Below are 17,068 nucleotides of genomic sequence, written 5' to 3'. Positions count from 1 at the left end.
TTAAAATGCAGTGCAGCCGGAGCTCTTGGAGGCTTTTTCTTAATCGGGGTTCCCTCCTCTCGGATGACTTTAGCTTGTGTCAAGTTGACGTAAAACATACAGCACAGATATGAGTTAGACATTCTTAGTGCTGAAAGCTTTGAAAGGCCGTGTTGATATTTGTCGAATAAACGGATGTTATCTTAGTATCTAGGATGGAATATACTGCAAATAAAACCTGAGCGTGGCGACTTAAAGACTCTTCCTTCTCTGTTGACTGGTCCTGAATAAACAACACGAGGATTCCAACTAATTTATAAAATGGTTTCATTTATTCCTCACATCTGATTCAGGACTTCCAGTTTGGCTAAAGTCATTGCCCCAAATGCTGCCTGTGTATTGTATAACTTAAATTATACCTGGCAAGACAAAAGGAAATTATGGTAAAAATAGAAACACTTATTTAATAGGCACACTCTTTGAATATTTTATTGTACTCTAAATATAGTTTTTACTTTATTGTTATAATTTATTGTTAATAATACAAAATATGAATATTTGTTATATTATTATTTTAAATAGAGTTTTGCTATTGGCCTCAGAGGGGAAGCATTTTGTTTATTTGTTTGTTTGTTTGTTTGTTTGTGTCAGTTTTCCAAGTTAAGTATCTATGGTTAAGAAAGAAATGGAGTCTCAACATACCCCCCACACACACACACACACACACACACACCAAAACACACACACACACACATACACACACACACACACACCAAACATACACACACACACATACACACATACACACACACACCAAACATACACATGCACACATACCAAAAATACACACACACACACACCACACATACACACACACACACACACACACACACACACACACACACACACACACACACACACACACACACACACACACACACACACACACACACACACACACACACACACACACACACACACACACACACACACACACACACACACCACTTCTGTTTTCAAGTACACACTAGTTGCTGACATTTGTGATTTGCCAAAGTGCGTCCTGGACGTCAGTGGGAATCTGAGTTATTGCCTCACCAGTGACACAGTTCCTTAACATGCTAGCCTTGCCAACATGAGACGGGGAAGCTACAGAGAAATTGAACCTCGCACAAAGAGGTAATCTTTAGTAATCTTGCTGGGAGGCCCAAACCATCCTTTTAAGGATATTGCCTCAAAAAAACAAAACAAAACACTGGGTTGGTCACATTCATCTCCCTGGCTCAGAGCCTCCCACCATGAGAGGGAGCCTGACAGGAACAGGGAGGATAGAGAGTACCGGTTTCCTGCCCATCTGCATGGCTTCCTAGCTCTTCTGGCTGGTCAGAGGAGCTAGCCAGAGTAGACATATCCTAGTAATGAGCCCACGAGATTTAGAAGTAAAAATAGAAAGAGGTGATACTGAAGGTTAAAAGAGAACAGAGAAAGAAAACAGAGGACCTATTATGTTTCTTTTGTAGGATGGACGTTTTCTAGTTCCTGTTTTATTATCTTTTTTTTTTAAGATAGGGGTCTCAGCGCATTGCCCAAGCCACTCTCCAAAGCCATGGTTTGAGCAGACCTCACAAGTGGCTAGAAGTACAGACACATGCCACTATCTCCCTGTTTTATTTTATGTTGACATACAATAATTGTACAGATTTATTAGATACGTTGTAGTGGTTCAGCATATGTATATATTTAGTTCTCAAGACAACCAATATATCTATAATTACTTATGGATAAAAATTTAATATACAAATATCATTTACTTATAATGAGAAATATTCCAAATATTCTCTCCTAGCTGCTTTGAGAGACCGAATGCATTATTATTAATCATTGTCACAGTCCTGTGTATTAGGACACTTAGAATTCCTCCTCTCATCTGACCACAGCTCAGCACTTGTGAACCAATCTCCATTCAGTGCTCCCAGAACCTGGGACTCATTGTTCTGCTCGCAAAAGCAATGTTTTTAACCCTGGGTGTGACAGGGATCATGCAATGTTTGTCCTTCTGTGTTCCCATACTGTCCCCAAAGTTAGGTTATGTGTTACAAATGAAAGGATTTCTTTGATTTGTGGGATCTTTTAGATATTTACTTTTACCTTAGAGAAAGAAAGAAAGATTGTGTGTGTGTGTGTGTGTGTGTGAGAGAGAGAGAGAGAGAGAGAGAGAGAGAGAGAGAGAGAGAATGAACATATTGCAAGACAGAGCAGAGTGCAGGTACCCACAAATTCACAAAAGCTGCCTGATCTCCTGGAGCTATAGCTAGAGGTGATTATGACCCACCCAGCGATGGAAAATGATCTCTGGTCTTCTGCAAAACTAGTATGTGCTCTTAAGTGCTGAATCAACTCACCAACCAAATTTCTTGGTTTTACATCTGAATAGTATTCCGTGTGTGTGTGTGTGTGTGTGTGTGTGTGTGTGTGTGTGTGTGTGTGTGTGTGTCAACTGTTTTATCCAACAGTTAGTGTCACTCAGGTTGTTCTCATTGTGAATAGTACTGCAGTAAATGTGGAAGTGCAGATGTCTCTGCACTGTACTGATTTTATTTTCTTTGAGTAGTGTCTTAGTGAAGAGACACTGACCAAAACAAGCTTATAAAAGAAAGCATTTAATTGAGGTCTTGCTTAGAGTTTCAGGGTTAGTCCAGGCTCATCATGGCAGAGAATAAGGCAACATACAGGCAGACATAGTGCTGGGAATGTAGCTGAAAGCTTCACATTGCAATCTGTAGGCAACAGGCAGAAAGAGAGACACTGGGAAACCCACCCTAGCAACATGGTTCCTCTGACAAGGCCACACCTACTCCAAGGCCACACCTACTCCGACAAGGCCACACCTACTCCAACAAGGCCACACTTACTCCAACAAGGCCACACCTCCTAATCCTTCTAATCCTTTCAAATGCATGCACTCCCTGGTGACTAATCATTCAAATATATGACCTGTGAGGGCCATTCTTATTCAAACCACCATAAGTACATACTCAATGGTGGTATTGCTGGATTGTTGGTGGTTCTATTTTTAATTGGAGACTGCCAACATTCTCTTCTCCATAATGACTGCACAAATTTACATTCTCATCAATAGTCACATAGCATTCTTTAAACTTATTTAGCCAGCGTGTCTCTTTTTAGTATAAAGCATATCAAATCCTGCTGAATCAGAGTTCTATAAATGTTCCCACCAGGGAAATATTGGCCCAGTGGGTTTCTGAAGTCATCATAATACTTAAATACATACAGGTTCTAATTCCGAATATTCTGAAGCACATTTCTGATCATAGTCTTTCCTTGGGCAAAATCCTCTGTGGACCCTATTGCTTGAAATATGCAAATCCCTGTGGTTACTGAGGTGGCAATGATAAAGTGGTGTCTGGTTGTTGTTGTTGTTTTAAGTCAAAATATCTCAATGTGGCATTCAGAAATTATGTTAATATGCCTTCTCTGTCTCAACTCTGATCTTTTCCATACTTGCTTCTGTTCCTTGTTGGCTGGATCTTTCCTGCTTTCTCTTTTTCCCTCTATGCCTCTGCCCTGCTGCTGTCTTTGATGTAACATCTGTCCCCATCTTAAACATGCAAGAGAAGCATATTTAATTTTTATAACACTTTATTTATATGTATGTATACTGTAGGTGTGTATGCTGGGGCGCATGCAGAGGTCAGAACTGACAATCTATGAGAGTCAGTTCTCCCTTCTTATCATGTGCATCCATCCAGGAACTCAGTCTTGAGATATTGGGCTTCATGGCTGGTACTGTGACTCACTGAGTCACCTCACTGGCTCTCATTTTAAAACCACCCCTGCTATGTTGACTTGATTCATCTTTATTTCAAACTCATAGTGGTCTACAAATTGGAACTCATATGTAGAATTAACTATGTAAATGATTTTTTGGGATTTCAGGAAAGAATGGTTTTACACACGGCTGCCTAACCTGGACCTATGTACATAATGGACCCAGTAATATGATTAAAAAGGAAACCCTTTCGATGCAGAAAGGACAGTAATCCAATGGCTATACGTTTGACACTTTGGCGTGGGCTCACTGTCTGTTCTGTATGAGCAAGCCCAAGCTGATGATGCTGGTGTGCTCCCAGACTAAGCATCCTGAGTTGCTCTAGATTTACAATTCCCTCCTGAAGGCATCTGTCTGAACAGGGCCTGCAGATGACTTTGCTGTGCTCCAAAGTCTGTGCATAATTACAGTTGGAGCTAAATATATTACTGTCCTGGTCTAGATTCGTTTATCAAAGATACAAAGTGTGTTTCTCATTTCCCTCCAGCCTAACCAGTTCAGTAGAGCCCACTCCAAAACTTGGGTGACGGCAGATACGTTTGCTGTCTTTTGACTGCTGCTGTCACACTGTTCAGATGCCCAGGCATTCATCAGTTTCTGCCCGATCTCTTGCAGCTGATCAGGCAGATCCCTGCAAATTCCTAGACTGTGGCAAATTCGCCCAGTGTATAAAGAATGAGTGGACAGAGGAAGCAGAGTGTCGCTGCAGACAGGGACATGAGAGCCACGGGACCCTGGAATACCAGGAACTGAACCTCTGTCCTCCTGGAAAGACTTGTGAAGCCAATCAAGGACAAGCAGCCCCATGCAGGTAGGTCAAGTATGTAGACTGCAGACCCAAGAAGAATCCATCGTTCATACTCTGAGAAAGCTACAATTTGGATAAATTCATGCGCTCCTATAGACACCAATCAAAAGTGTTATTTTGGATATTATAAGTTAAATTATGTATAAAACAGGCAGGGGGATATGTTGATACAGGACTCTGCTTGCCAAGAGCTTCTTTAAGGTGCCCTCACCATTAAGGGTAAATATATTGTAATGCACACAAGTGATATTTGGGAAGTCAGAATGATATAGTCACACTGTTGTGCATGTTGTTAGTGAGTGTCAAAAAATAGAATCATTTTGTAGATAAAGGAAATCATATGCTGCTGGCAGAGCTGGCTGGAGATTAGCAGGAGACTCTGGGACCCTCGTGAAAACCTGCTCCTCTCACCTTTCTCTACCCTACATCTAACCAGAGGTGGGATCAGGGCTCAAGCACAGCAGCGTTAGCACTGCAAGGGTCACACTTGGGAATCTTGTGCAAGGCTTTCCTTCGTATTTGTTCTTGTCCCAAAGAAAAGCAAAAAAGACTTGAGTAGTTTTACTACCTTCAACAACTCTGTGTGTGTGTGTGTGTGTGTGTGTGTGTGTGTGTGTGTGTGTGTGTGTGTGTGAGTGAGTGAAATATGGGCCATTCTGTTTACAAGAACAACTGCATCATTCATCATAAGAAAACTAACGGATAGAGAAAGTCAGCATGCTTTTTAACTCATCCCATTGCCTGTTCTCTCAGTGTCCTTATTTATGTAGCATTAACTTGTAAGAATTTTCTAAGAAAACATGAAACCAAATGGACTTGTTTTATAGACAGCTCACTCTCTTACACACACTCTCTCTCTCTGTGTGTCTCTTTCTCTGTCTCTGTCTCTGTCTCTGTCTCTGACTATCTCTCTGTATCTCTGCTCCTCTCCTCTCTCTCTGTCTGTCTCTCTCTGTCTGCTCTCTCTGTCTGTCTCTGTCTCTCTCTCTCTCTCCTTTCTCTCTCTCTCTCTCTCTGTGTGTCTGTATGTCTATGTATGTATGTATGTATGTATGTATGTATGTGTATGTATATAGGTAGGTAGATATACATGGCACCAAATGTGTTTTAAGGTCAGAGGTCAACCTTAGGTGTCATTCCTTACTTCTGTCCTAGCTTGAGACAGAATTTCTTGTTTACTGTTGCACATGCCAGGCTAGCTTAACACAAGCTTCCATGGCAACCGTTTCACTTTCTATCTCACCAGAGAAGCCCTGATATTAAAGACACTCACTACCTGTCAGGCCGTACTAGGTTTCCGGAGACCTAACTCAGATCCTCATACTTGCATGACAAGCACTTCATCCAGTGAACCATCTGCACAGTATTTTGCACAGTGACATTTTTAATGATTAAAATAGTTAATTCTTTAAGTATTTTAAAGTGATTTCTACCCAGATCAGAATGGATGAGGGAAGCTCTTCGGTGGACATGGGAAGGAACCAAGATGTGACCAGACATGGATGTGTGCTCTGGAAGAGAGCAGAAAACACAAGGGTTCGCCTCAGACTGTGGGACACACAGAAAAGGCCAGCCGTAGGCCACTGTCAAGAGCACATCCGGTCTTTCTCAACCACAGCCTTCAGGCACACAACCAAATGCTTGCTGTTGCTGCCATGGCAGGCAGGTGGTTCTGGTTCCCTCATCCCCCTCTTGCTCACCCACATGGCCATACTCCCCTATGTTCCACTAGGCCACATGGCCATCTACCTCCCAAGACTCCACCTGCAAGAAAATAGAGAGATTTCTTCTCTCCTTCATAATACTCACTCTGTCCTATTAAGGCGTCATCACTTTTAAAATAACTACCTGATCGTGACTAGGGAGCAAGGTTCTGGGTCAGATTATGGTTTAAAAGTGCAGTTTAGTAATCAAGTAAGAAATGGTCAAGAAATAGCGATGAACATGTAGTTTCTAACGTGTAGTTTCCTTATTGGATAACAAGACCGAAAGAGCCCACCCATGAGCTTACTGAGGCCATAAAGTGCCAGCGCAAAGCCCGTTCTTAAGAATGTGCAGTGCAGGGTATCCGAGAAGTGAAACTGACGAGTGTGCATGGGCTCTCCCTATGTCCGTTACAGTTGAGGCATGAACACAGTTTCATGTGGGTTCAATGTTCTGCTTATAAAGCCCCTTTGGAAACAAGAAAGTGTAAGAGAAGACAGATGATAAAGTACAGAGATGTGTGGCTTCTGTAAGATAGCAAAACTGACACAAAATAATCTTCTTGACACCCAGATGGGTGATAAGCAGAGAAAGGCAACCTTCGGGAAAGATCCTTCTACACCAGAGAGTTTCTTTTAGAAAGCAGGGCAGATGGACCAGAAAGGAATGAACCAGCCACTACGGCTGGAGTACAGCTGCCTCCCATTTACAAAAGCAGAACTAACTAAGCCTGAAGAAATGACTTTAGAACCAGGTTTGGTGGCCCAGCTCTTCAGAAACTGAGGCAGGAGGACAGCTGCAAGTGTCAAAACTAGCCAGTTCCAGCTTCCAGACTCCCTGTTCATAAAACAAAACAGAATTTCTGTAATCAAAAAGGCCAACCTAATGAGACACCACTTCCAGAAGACATTAATATTTCCCTGGCAGACACAGGCAAAAAAGGGGGTCCAAAATGAAACTAACAAATAAACAATAAGATTAAAGAAAAATATAGCCTATACTATAACCAAGATGATGATGATGATGATGATGATGATGATGATGATGATGATAATGATAATAATAGAAGGAGAAGAGGAGGAGGAATGTGATCTGTAAAATACAAACATCCTAATGATGAAGTAAGCAATGAGTACAGAAATGCTATTCATAGAAGAAATCCCAAGACGAATGAATACAGAAGGTCCTCAGTCTCGCTGTAGACAGGGACGTCCAAGCACAGCTGGGATGCTGTGTGTCGCTCATGAATTTGTCTAGAAGGTTAATAGTATCCAGTACAGATAATGTGTCATCGAGAGCTGTGCCACTTCTAATCATTACTGCTGGTGGATCTGTACATCAGAATCATCCTCGTTCAAGAAAATCTTTCAGCATCTCTAGAAAAGCTTGGATACTCTACTTTTAAACAACTTTTATAGTTATACCTATTCACTGCTCTGGGCCAGGTGCTTCTAGGTTCTTGGCCTCTAACCAAAAGAGTTGAAAATAGGGACTCACATGGAATTACAGAAGGTAACTGGACAGAGTGGATTACAGGAGGATACGCTATTAAAGACTGACAATGAGTCGCATGACTGGGAATACTCAAGGCTCACTGGCTGTAGCCTGGAGCCTTCATTTTATGGTGTCTAAGAGAAGGAAGAGCAGGCTACTAAGGGGCATGGTTTGGGTGGTTCTCTACCTTGATTGATAGATTGGTTATTTAATTTACTTTTCCTACCATGTATGTCCCATCCCATAATGCATTTGATATTAACTGTACACATATATCTAATTCTGTATAGACATAAGATGGTAATGAGAGGGTTGTCCCTAAGAATGAACCAGAGGTCACAATTCCATCTTACCCATGTGTGCCCAAAACAAATTTAGGCCAGATCAGCCTCTCCATTTTCCATACCCAGATAAACTGGGAATGCAGCTGAGGAGAAACTCAAAGGGTGAGTGTTTCTCACCTAGGGTGAGGAAATGTACTGTTGTTCAGAGATAGAAGGGTTCAAAGATGTTCAGAGAGGAAAGGGCGAGAGGTGTAGGATAGGAGAACGGTGGGTGAAGTTACTAAAAATCTGCTATGCAAACCTATTGACTGTCACAGAAGTTAAGATAAAGAAATACACACACACATTTTAAACGATTGAGAGAAATAAGCGTTTACTTGTAAGGGAACCTGTACAGGACAAAATCCTCCAGATAGTATGCCTATTTTATAAGGAAAAATATGAACTGAAGCCATGTATACGATGAAGAGAAAGTATACAATATAATAAGTCTGGAATTGTAAACAGCAGTTACGACTAACCCTTACTTGAATAGCATTGTGAACAAAATGCTCTGATAGCGTTTTTGAGCAGTCACAACTCAATGCTTTGCTTGAACAATCACTGCCTCCTTGCACGATGAGCTCACACTCCCCTCTTTCCCATGAGTTTCTGTCTACCCGTCTGAGACCAGTGCCCAAGAAGTAAGCCAGCCAGCCGAGAGGAGAAACTCCACTGGTTGTGCCTGTGGGGCTGTGCGAAGTGCGTTCATTCACCTGTCATAATTTCAATTCCAAGACAGCAGCAGCCTAGCTATCCTTACTGTGAGAGAGAAGATGATACTGCTGTTTTGTTTTGTTTTGTTTTTTTCTTTCTTGCAGGCCACCAGATCACTCTACAAACCAAGCTCGGCAACCTAGTGTTAAAAAGCTACAACGTCAGCAAAATAAGGTAAGGTTGAACTTCCTTTGTTAGTTGAAGCAGGTTGAATTTTGAAAAGAAAAATAGAGCCAGTTCGACACCTGCCCCTTTTTTAAAACTGTTTAATGGGGATCCATCAAGCACCTGCTCTTTATTTGGTAGACTTTTAGAACTGAGGATGAGTGGGAAGTGGCATTCCCTGATGCAAGGACGGAGACTGAATACCCAGCAACTGAAATATGTAGACAAAATAATGAAATCACAGAAGTAGACTTCGTATTTTATAATAGTCACAAGCTGTTTTTGAAAAGAAATTTGAGTAATCAGCTGTGTTTTTACAAAACTGAAATTTTTAAAATAATAACATTCTTGGCCCTGAATAACTTCCTATAAGTTATGCTTAAATTCCTTTTTCTTTCCTTTTGGAAATAGTCTGTAGAGCCCAGGCTGGCCATGAGCTTTTCATCCTCTTGCCTTGGCCTCTGAAGTGCCGTGGTGGTGGGTACCAGTCACCACAGCTGGCTTGAGTTTCTTTTTATTTCAAATAACAATCACCGTGTGTGTGTGTGTGTGTGTGTGTGTGTGTGTGTGTGTGTGTGTGTGTGTCTGTGTGCGTCTGTGTGCGTCTGTGCGGGTGTGTGTGTCTGTGTGTGTGTCTGTGTGTGTGTGCGTCTGTGTCTGTGTGCATCTGTGTGTGTGTGTGTGTGTGTCTGTGTGCATCTGTGTCTGTGTGCATCTGTGTGTGTGTCTGTGCAGGTCTGTGTGCGTCTGTGTCTGTGTGCATCTGTGTGTGTGTGTGTGTGTGTGTGTGTGTGTGTGTGTGTGTGTCTGTGTCTGTGTGCATCTGTGTGTGTCTGTGCAGGTCTGTGCGTGTGTGTGTGTGTGTCTGTGTGTGTGTGTGTGTGTGTGTGTGTGTGTGTGTAGAATCAGCATTATTTGTGAAATGTGAGCAACTTCAGAAAGTCTTTAAAGTTAAGGTCTTTTATAAAACAAGTTACTTTACCAAGATTATTTTATATATATTTTTAAAAAGTGCTCATAATCAGGGTATATATAATTTAAAGAGCTTTACCTTTTTTAAAAATAACTTTGAGGGAAAAGATTGGACATCTTTGTCCCCAAATTACCTATTTTTTTAACTATAAGAAATCTTGGATTATAACAATTGGTAGACACAACCATTGCTCACACTAGAGACAATCAATAAAACAAATTCCTCACACCCACACGCGGGGTGGTTACCAGCTGACCAACCATCAAGGACACTGTAACGATGAGACTAGAAGGAGTCATCTTTACTCAGGTGCACACTGGGAATGAGATGTAGTCTCTGAATTTTTGGAACCAGGAGAACTGAAGAAGCAGAACAAGTTTTAGATACGGGCCACGGAAGCGATGACAGGACATGGGCTATGATATTGATAAAATGTGATGCTATTTTGAAAGGTGATTTGCTTTTCTAAGGAAAACTGTATTCAACTGTCAACCTTCCAAGCATGGAGCTAACACTGAGAGACAACTTGTTTCATCCAGGATGGAGCAAGCAGCAATTAAGTCTTGAAATACCAGAGGCTTGTCTTTTCATGGTGAGAGAGAGACTATAAGTAACAACAAAAGTCAGTGCTGTGAGTCCAAGGTCACAGGCTTTGTGGTGGCTGAAGGACGTGTGTGTTCCTTGAGGACTACTGTAATAGATTAGTGGTGCCCACTACAACTAGGAAGAAACACGGTGAAATTCATGCATAGACAATTTGCTCCAAAAGATGATCATCCTGGAAACGTATTAGGTTTAAGAAAGGAAAGGATGCTGTCCCGATGGGTTATAAACTTATGAATGAACGGAAGCCATTCTGACCTTCCAAAGGTTTCCTAAATGGCAAGCCCACTCTCTCATCAAGGGAAGTTGAACCAGAAGGACTTGTTGGTTTGACTTTGAACGGTTCTTATAATAAAACCCTTTGTCTTCCAGGTGGTCAAGAAAAGAAATTCTGAACTCTCAGCTACAGATTTTGAAGAATTTGATGACCAGGATTGGGAGGGAAATTAAAGGCTGGAATCATATGCACTATGCTTTAAACCCTGTTGAAAGGCAACTTTATTTCTTAAAGAAAAATGTAACCAGTTAACTTCTGAAACACGGAGGGAGATACTCAGTGGTCATTGGAATACAGGCATGTAGTTAACTCTGAGGATCAACATACTTGAACTAGAGAACAGTCATGTATTTGATGACAGTTAAGCCAGGGGAGTACACATATTTTTAGTCAAAACTCAAAGCAATCATTGGGACACATTTGACATTTGTGGACAGTACTCAAGTAGAAAAAAATTAGGGTTTTTTTTTTCTTTTAAATTATTACTTAAAGCTTATTTCCAACAAGAACACCTTGTTCTGTAGGTTGTACAGTATTGGGGGATCTAGTTCTTTTATATATTAGAATATACAATTAAAGGATTATCATTTGGGCTAGAGAGGTAGCTAAGTGGTTAAGAGTATATACTGCTCTTCCAGAAGACCAGGGTTTAGGTCCCAACACCCACATCGAGTGGCTCACATAGACCTGTAACTCCAGCTCCAGAGAACACAAACACCCTCCTCTGGCCTCCGTGCCCTCATGCACATAACCACAAAGAGACACACCCACACTATTTTTTAAATTAATTGATGTTTTAGTCGGCAGTGGAGAGGAAGGCTAGAAGAAGGCTCCGTGTTTAAGAACGCTTGTTGCTCTTCCGGAGGAACCAGCAGAGAAACACAACTACTCCTAATTCCAGTTTAAGGGGATCCAACACCCTCTTCTAATCCACTACTGCCGGTGCCAGGCAGCCATGTGGTGCACATGCATTCGGGCAGGCAAAATACTCATACACACAAGAGTTTAAAATCTAAATTTTAAAAATGTTAGTTTTAAAGATGATCACTTGTGTGAGGGTCGGGTCTCTTGTGTATGAATGTGGCATCAAAACTATGATGAGTATATGTATGCTCCACACTATAGCACTCTCTCTCTCTCTCTCTCTCTCTCTCTCTCTCTCTCTCTCTCTCTTCCTCTCCCTCTCCCCCCCCTCCCTGTGTGTGTGTGTGTGTGTGTCTTCCCTCTCCTTCCTCACCCCCAGCTCTTCGAAGTGTTTAGGCATTCTGGTTTTATATAAGCAGTTCTTGCTTACACAGTAGATTATTTTGTTGCCCATGGTTTCTGTGTTGCTCTTAAAAAAATAAAAAGATACCAAGGCTCAGATACACACAGCACAGGAAAATCTTACTCTTCTTGTTGCTACCCTAAAAAAGAGGAGTTTGAAGGAAAACACTACGTCAGTGAGAAGCTGAAGAGGTGAGACTGTACACCGTGACATGATGTGACGTTTTCCACCAGGGGAACAATGTTTTCACTCTGTCCTGTATGTATCTATATTGGTACCAATGAAATACAGTTCAGCAGTTAATGTACTACTTGACGGGAAATTCCTATCTCTGCATCTCTTTCAAATCCAATTGTCAAATATATTTGGGGCAAAATCTTAAGTTTAAAAATGTACGTACTATATTCATAGATTTATAATAAAGATTATCTATATTTCACTAGTCATTCCATGGATGTGATAAGCAACTGAATTAGGCTATTGTAATATTGCTATGACAGTGAAATAAATATTGGTAGCAATATTTAACAAGAAAGCTACCAAACCAAAATATTTCCCCATAATGAAGACCATATTTTGAAAAACAGTATTCTCACATGGAGAAGAGATACAAGACTTTAAATTCCTTCCTGTTGGTCTGTCAAATGAGGGGCTCCTCCAAGCTCCCCACCAAGGAAGCCCTATATCTGGGATAAGAACGTCACATTGGTATATGGTGACAAGGTCACAGGGTGAATAGTAGCAAGGATAGACTGACCGACCCAATCCCATGTCCCTGGAACCTCCCAGATGCAAGTGAATTGCTAAAAGCATGACAGGCCAATCACAAGCAAGTGACATGCTTGCCTAAGGAGAGGTAACTGTCTACTCCTTCCCATCCCAGGTCGCTCGTCCACATTGTAGTCCAATGCTAAGCAGTGCAAGTCAGGCTTTTACAGAGAAGCTAAGTAGGTAAACCATTCTGTATAAAATGTGAGGAGGGGGTCCCAGTTTAGGTTAAATGCTCCTTTATCACCTGTGTTTTGACATCCAAAGAAAAAAAGTGGTCCAGAAAGATACTAGTAGCCTTCTGCTCTCAGAAACCCACCAGGAATGTGGAAGATTCAAAACTCTTCACAGAGCAAGCTTTCCAGACTGGTGTTCAAACCTTAGACAAGAGTCTTCTTTGGGTCACCAGGTTTTATGAACTTTCTCTTCTCACAGATTAGTCAGAGTCTGGGCTGAGCCCTCCAAGATCAGTTTGCCTCTAGTCTAAATGGGTTTAGTGGCTCTCACACAGCCATGTTTGTTCCCTGCAGAGAGATTACATACACATGTTTGGTCAGGATTCAGGAGTTTTCAGTCCCCTGGAATGCCTGCCTCTCCATGTCGCCACCTAGCACATGGGTTATCCTCAACATGCCCCACCTGAAATCTACCAACAGTGTGACATTTTGCACCCCGTATTAAAAGCACACAATACACAAATATGTTCTACATATACGGCAATTTATTTGAGTTTCCAGTACATCAGTATTTTAGGAAAGTATTAGACACACACTTTTGAGGAAATGAATAAAAATTAGCAATTACAAATAGACAAACTTCCAGAAGTGAGAAGAACGGTGGCTGTTTAATAAGTCTGTTTGTAATTTGACGTTGAGTTTCCATTTCAATGAAAATTAAGATTAAAGATTGTGCAGTTTTCAATGTGCATTAATTTTTCCTAATTATCTCCTGGAATGCTTCCAAGAATCAAAATTACATCATACGGAGGGGAAAGAAGACGCTGATTTGAATTGGACCAAATTATCAAAAGGTGCAGCACTGACACAGGCAGACTCTCCACTGGCCCTTGCACATGGCTCGCATCAAAGATGCCAAGGTCTTTCCTGGGTGCCCCCAGTTCCGCTGCACCATTCTTACCTGCTAAGGTCTACATGCCAGGTGACTCACGACCCAACTTTACTAACCTTAATTTCTGCTCCTAAGCTGTAGCAAATACATCCCAAAACTCAGCCAGGACCTGAGAGTGTTGGCTGTCTAGGGTGTCTGAGTGCCTGCATCCCCACTGAATGCAGTCTTCAGGGGCTGCAGCATCTCCCTTCTTCCACTAAGGCTCTGCTCTGCCCTATGCTTATCACTCTTCCCACACCTCATCCTTCTCCTCACTGTGAAATGTCCTCTGCCCTCTCCCCCTCCACTGCTACTGCATCTTCTGGAACCAATTAAAACTCAATATTTATTTACTGGTGTTAAGGGCAAACAGAAAAGTCCAGGAACAACCCTTTGTAAGTCTCCAGGGATCTGCTAAGCGGACAAACATTGTTTTCCCTCCGTGGCTAAAGCAAAGGCATTTACATCTTTTTCATGGTCTGGCAGCAAACTGTATGACCTTCCTGGCTTGCTACAACTTTTTTCATATAAAGAAGTAAGATTATCATTAACAGTATTAATTGACTGATTAGTTCAATAACTATTCTGCTAAATCAAGTATTTTAAAGATAAAAAGAAAAGAAAAATGAAAAACAAAGGTCTACATACGTGAATCCCCTGAGAACCATTTTAGTAACCTGTGAGTGAAACTCTCTTCCAAAAATAGCCAACTAAAAGCCAGGGAGGCGCCACCGTGGTAGAGCCTCGCCTGTATGAAGCCCTGGGTTCAATCCCCAGCATGGAAAAAAATCCATAAAGATGACATGTAATAAATATCTATTGTTATTATTTTGCCTGTGGTTTCTATTATCTAAATCTTGCAAGCAACTCCTAGTTTTGCCTTAAGAGGTTTTCTTGTAAAACTAAAGGGGTCACTGGACTTTTTATATGCCATGGTGAGACCCTCGCTAGTCACCTTCAGGGCTCCCTAGTCGCCTTTAACATGCTAGTACTCATTTATTTTGCTTCGTCTCAGACACCTGTGCACAGGTGGTCTCCATGACAGTGAAGGCGCTGAATCTTTGGGAACCACCAGGCCTCCAGAAATCCCTGTACTCACCGAGAGCCTATCTCTCTACTAACACACATCTAACTGTGCTGCTGGCTTTAACCACTGTGTCTCAACTGAATTAACACAGAAACACTTGCTATCATGTTGTTGTTGTTGTTGTTGATGTTGTTGATGTTGTTGTTGTTGTGTTCTATTAAAACGTACACCCACTGTGGTGGAAGAAACTGGAGCTGATAAACATTAGAGAAATTAGTTCTTCTTGTATAATATATTGGTTTAAACTGATTAAAATAAGAGTTATTTGATTAGGGTGCCTCAAATTCTTGCATAGCCTTGGTGGATCTGAACCCACAAAACATGCTAGAGAAGCTGGCTCAAGGCCCTGTGGAACACTCTTTCTGCTGTGCTCCAGAACATGATGTTCTGAAGTCTCCCTAGAAGGACCTGGATGCTGTGAGGTGCAGAAGGCTCAAAGGCTGCCTGAATTAGGGCAGGTCTCCCGCTTGGCAAAATTAACTCAGGAGACTATCTGAAACAGATCACTGTAGGACAACTCGGTGACACAATTAGGAAGGAAATGGTTGGAGATGACTGAGAATTATCAGTCGAAAACCACAAAGACTTTCAACAATGCTTTGCTGTCGTTTAGTTCCTATAAATTCTTTAAAATATTAAGATCTGTTATTACCATAATTCCCACTTTTTGATGAATTTTTCATCTAGTGCTTATTCGCAGATCTAGAAGATACATAAAAGTGCTTCAGCAAACAGCGCCAAGCTGAGGAGTCACTAAGAATCCATTAGGCCACTGGATTTTTTTTTCCCAAGGACTACATTCATTTTGACTAGGAAATAAAGGTTACTCAGTATCCTGCACAAATAAAGACACCAATCAAAAGTGAGCATGGAAGAGGAGGAACAGGTCGTTTATTTCGATGACCACGCCTCTGTCACCCATCACAAGACCAACCGAGAGTAAGTCTAAGCAGTAAAACAGCCTCCAGAAAAAACCTCATTCACATTTTCAATCATTAGTACAGACAGGGCCATTTAATTCCCTTAACAAAAACAATCATTCCACGATGTCATAACAGTAAGTACTTCAGTACTATGACACTGCAAAAGGGGTGCTTCTGACAATAGTGCCCGAGGCTTCTGGGCATGAATGTCATCAGCTGGGAAGTATTTTCCTAACTGAGCTAAGAGGAAAAAAAATCCTGAAATTTCAAAGGTCAGGGTATTTAAAAACCAAGGGGAGTGTGAAGAATAGTTCTGTTTTCTACTTTTATTCTCAAATACAAAGACTCCTTTGGGTGTCAACATAACTCCTTGATGTATTTTTTGTCTCTAAATTCCTAATATTAAAGTTGTAAATATTAGCCCCAGCTGCTGACATCTGATCAGGACTAAACAGCACACAAAGGGAGTGTTTTAAAGGCTTCCTGCAGCATGAAACAAACTATGTCTAAGTGCAAGGGCTTCTGGATTACAAAGTTTACAAAGCAGCTCTCTAATTACCACGTCTCAAAGGCCAAACTGGATGCCCAGAGGAGGGACAGGGGCAAGAGAGCTGTCCGAAGCAGTACACCAGCTTAAGTGACGTGAAATAACATGGACAAGGTTCAAACGGAGAGACTGCAGTTGAGATGAAGTGGAAAAAATAGTGGAATTCAGTCCAGTAGAGTCATAGAACACCGCCTCAACCCTGCATCCCTTCCAAAATGAAAAAGTTATATCAAAACCTCTAGTCATTTAAAGAATCCAAATTTCCTTTGCTCTACCGTGGATTAGGGGAGGAGATTCCAAGAGCAACACAGAGCTTGGTAGAGAAGCATCCCATGTCTGTGCTGCAAACGCCCAGCACCTCCCTCCACATAAGACATTCTATACATTAAGGCTCTTTCCACAATTCTAGAATTTGGGGATCAAGGGCGCTAAGCACACTGCAAGAAAGGGAAATCTATTTCCATGGACTTTTGAAA

The 17,068-nt window shown here is 41.5% G+C and overlaps 2 protein-coding genes across 2 annotated transcripts in view; one reads left to right on the top strand and one right to left on the bottom strand.

Moving 5' to 3' along the window:
• Positions 1-11,711, top strand: part of Impg1 (interphotoreceptor matrix proteoglycan 1) — a 133,028-nt gene extending 121,317 nt beyond the window's left edge. Inside the window, exons 15-17 of the mRNA XM_032909816.1 lie at positions 4,445-4,640; positions 8,980-9,049; positions 10,989-11,711. Coding sequence (XP_032765707.1) covers positions 4,445-4,640; positions 8,980-9,049; positions 10,989-11,066 — 344 coding nt within the window. The 3' untranslated portion in view covers positions 11,067-11,711. The remainder of the gene's footprint in view (positions 1-4,444; positions 4,641-8,979; positions 9,050-10,988) is intronic.
• A 1,918-nt stretch (positions 11,712-13,629) lies between these two features.
• Positions 13,630-17,068, bottom strand: part of Myo6 (myosin VI) — a 142,189-nt gene continuing 138,750 nt past the window's right edge. Inside the window, exon 37 of the mRNA XM_032909265.1 lies at positions 13,630-17,068. This exon is cut by the window's right edge and continues 675 nt beyond it. The gene's annotated coding sequence lies outside the window, so the exon portion shown is untranslated.

The sequence above is a fragment of the Rattus rattus genome, chromosome 8 (assembly GCF_011064425.1).
Source record: "Rattus rattus isolate New Zealand chromosome 8, Rrattus_CSIRO_v1, whole genome shotgun sequence".
Classification (NCBI taxonomy): Eukaryota; Metazoa; Chordata; class Mammalia; order Rodentia; family Muridae; genus Rattus; species Rattus rattus.
The sequence above is the reverse complement of the archived record's forward strand: the minus strand, read 5'-3'. Positions and strand labels throughout refer to the sequence as shown.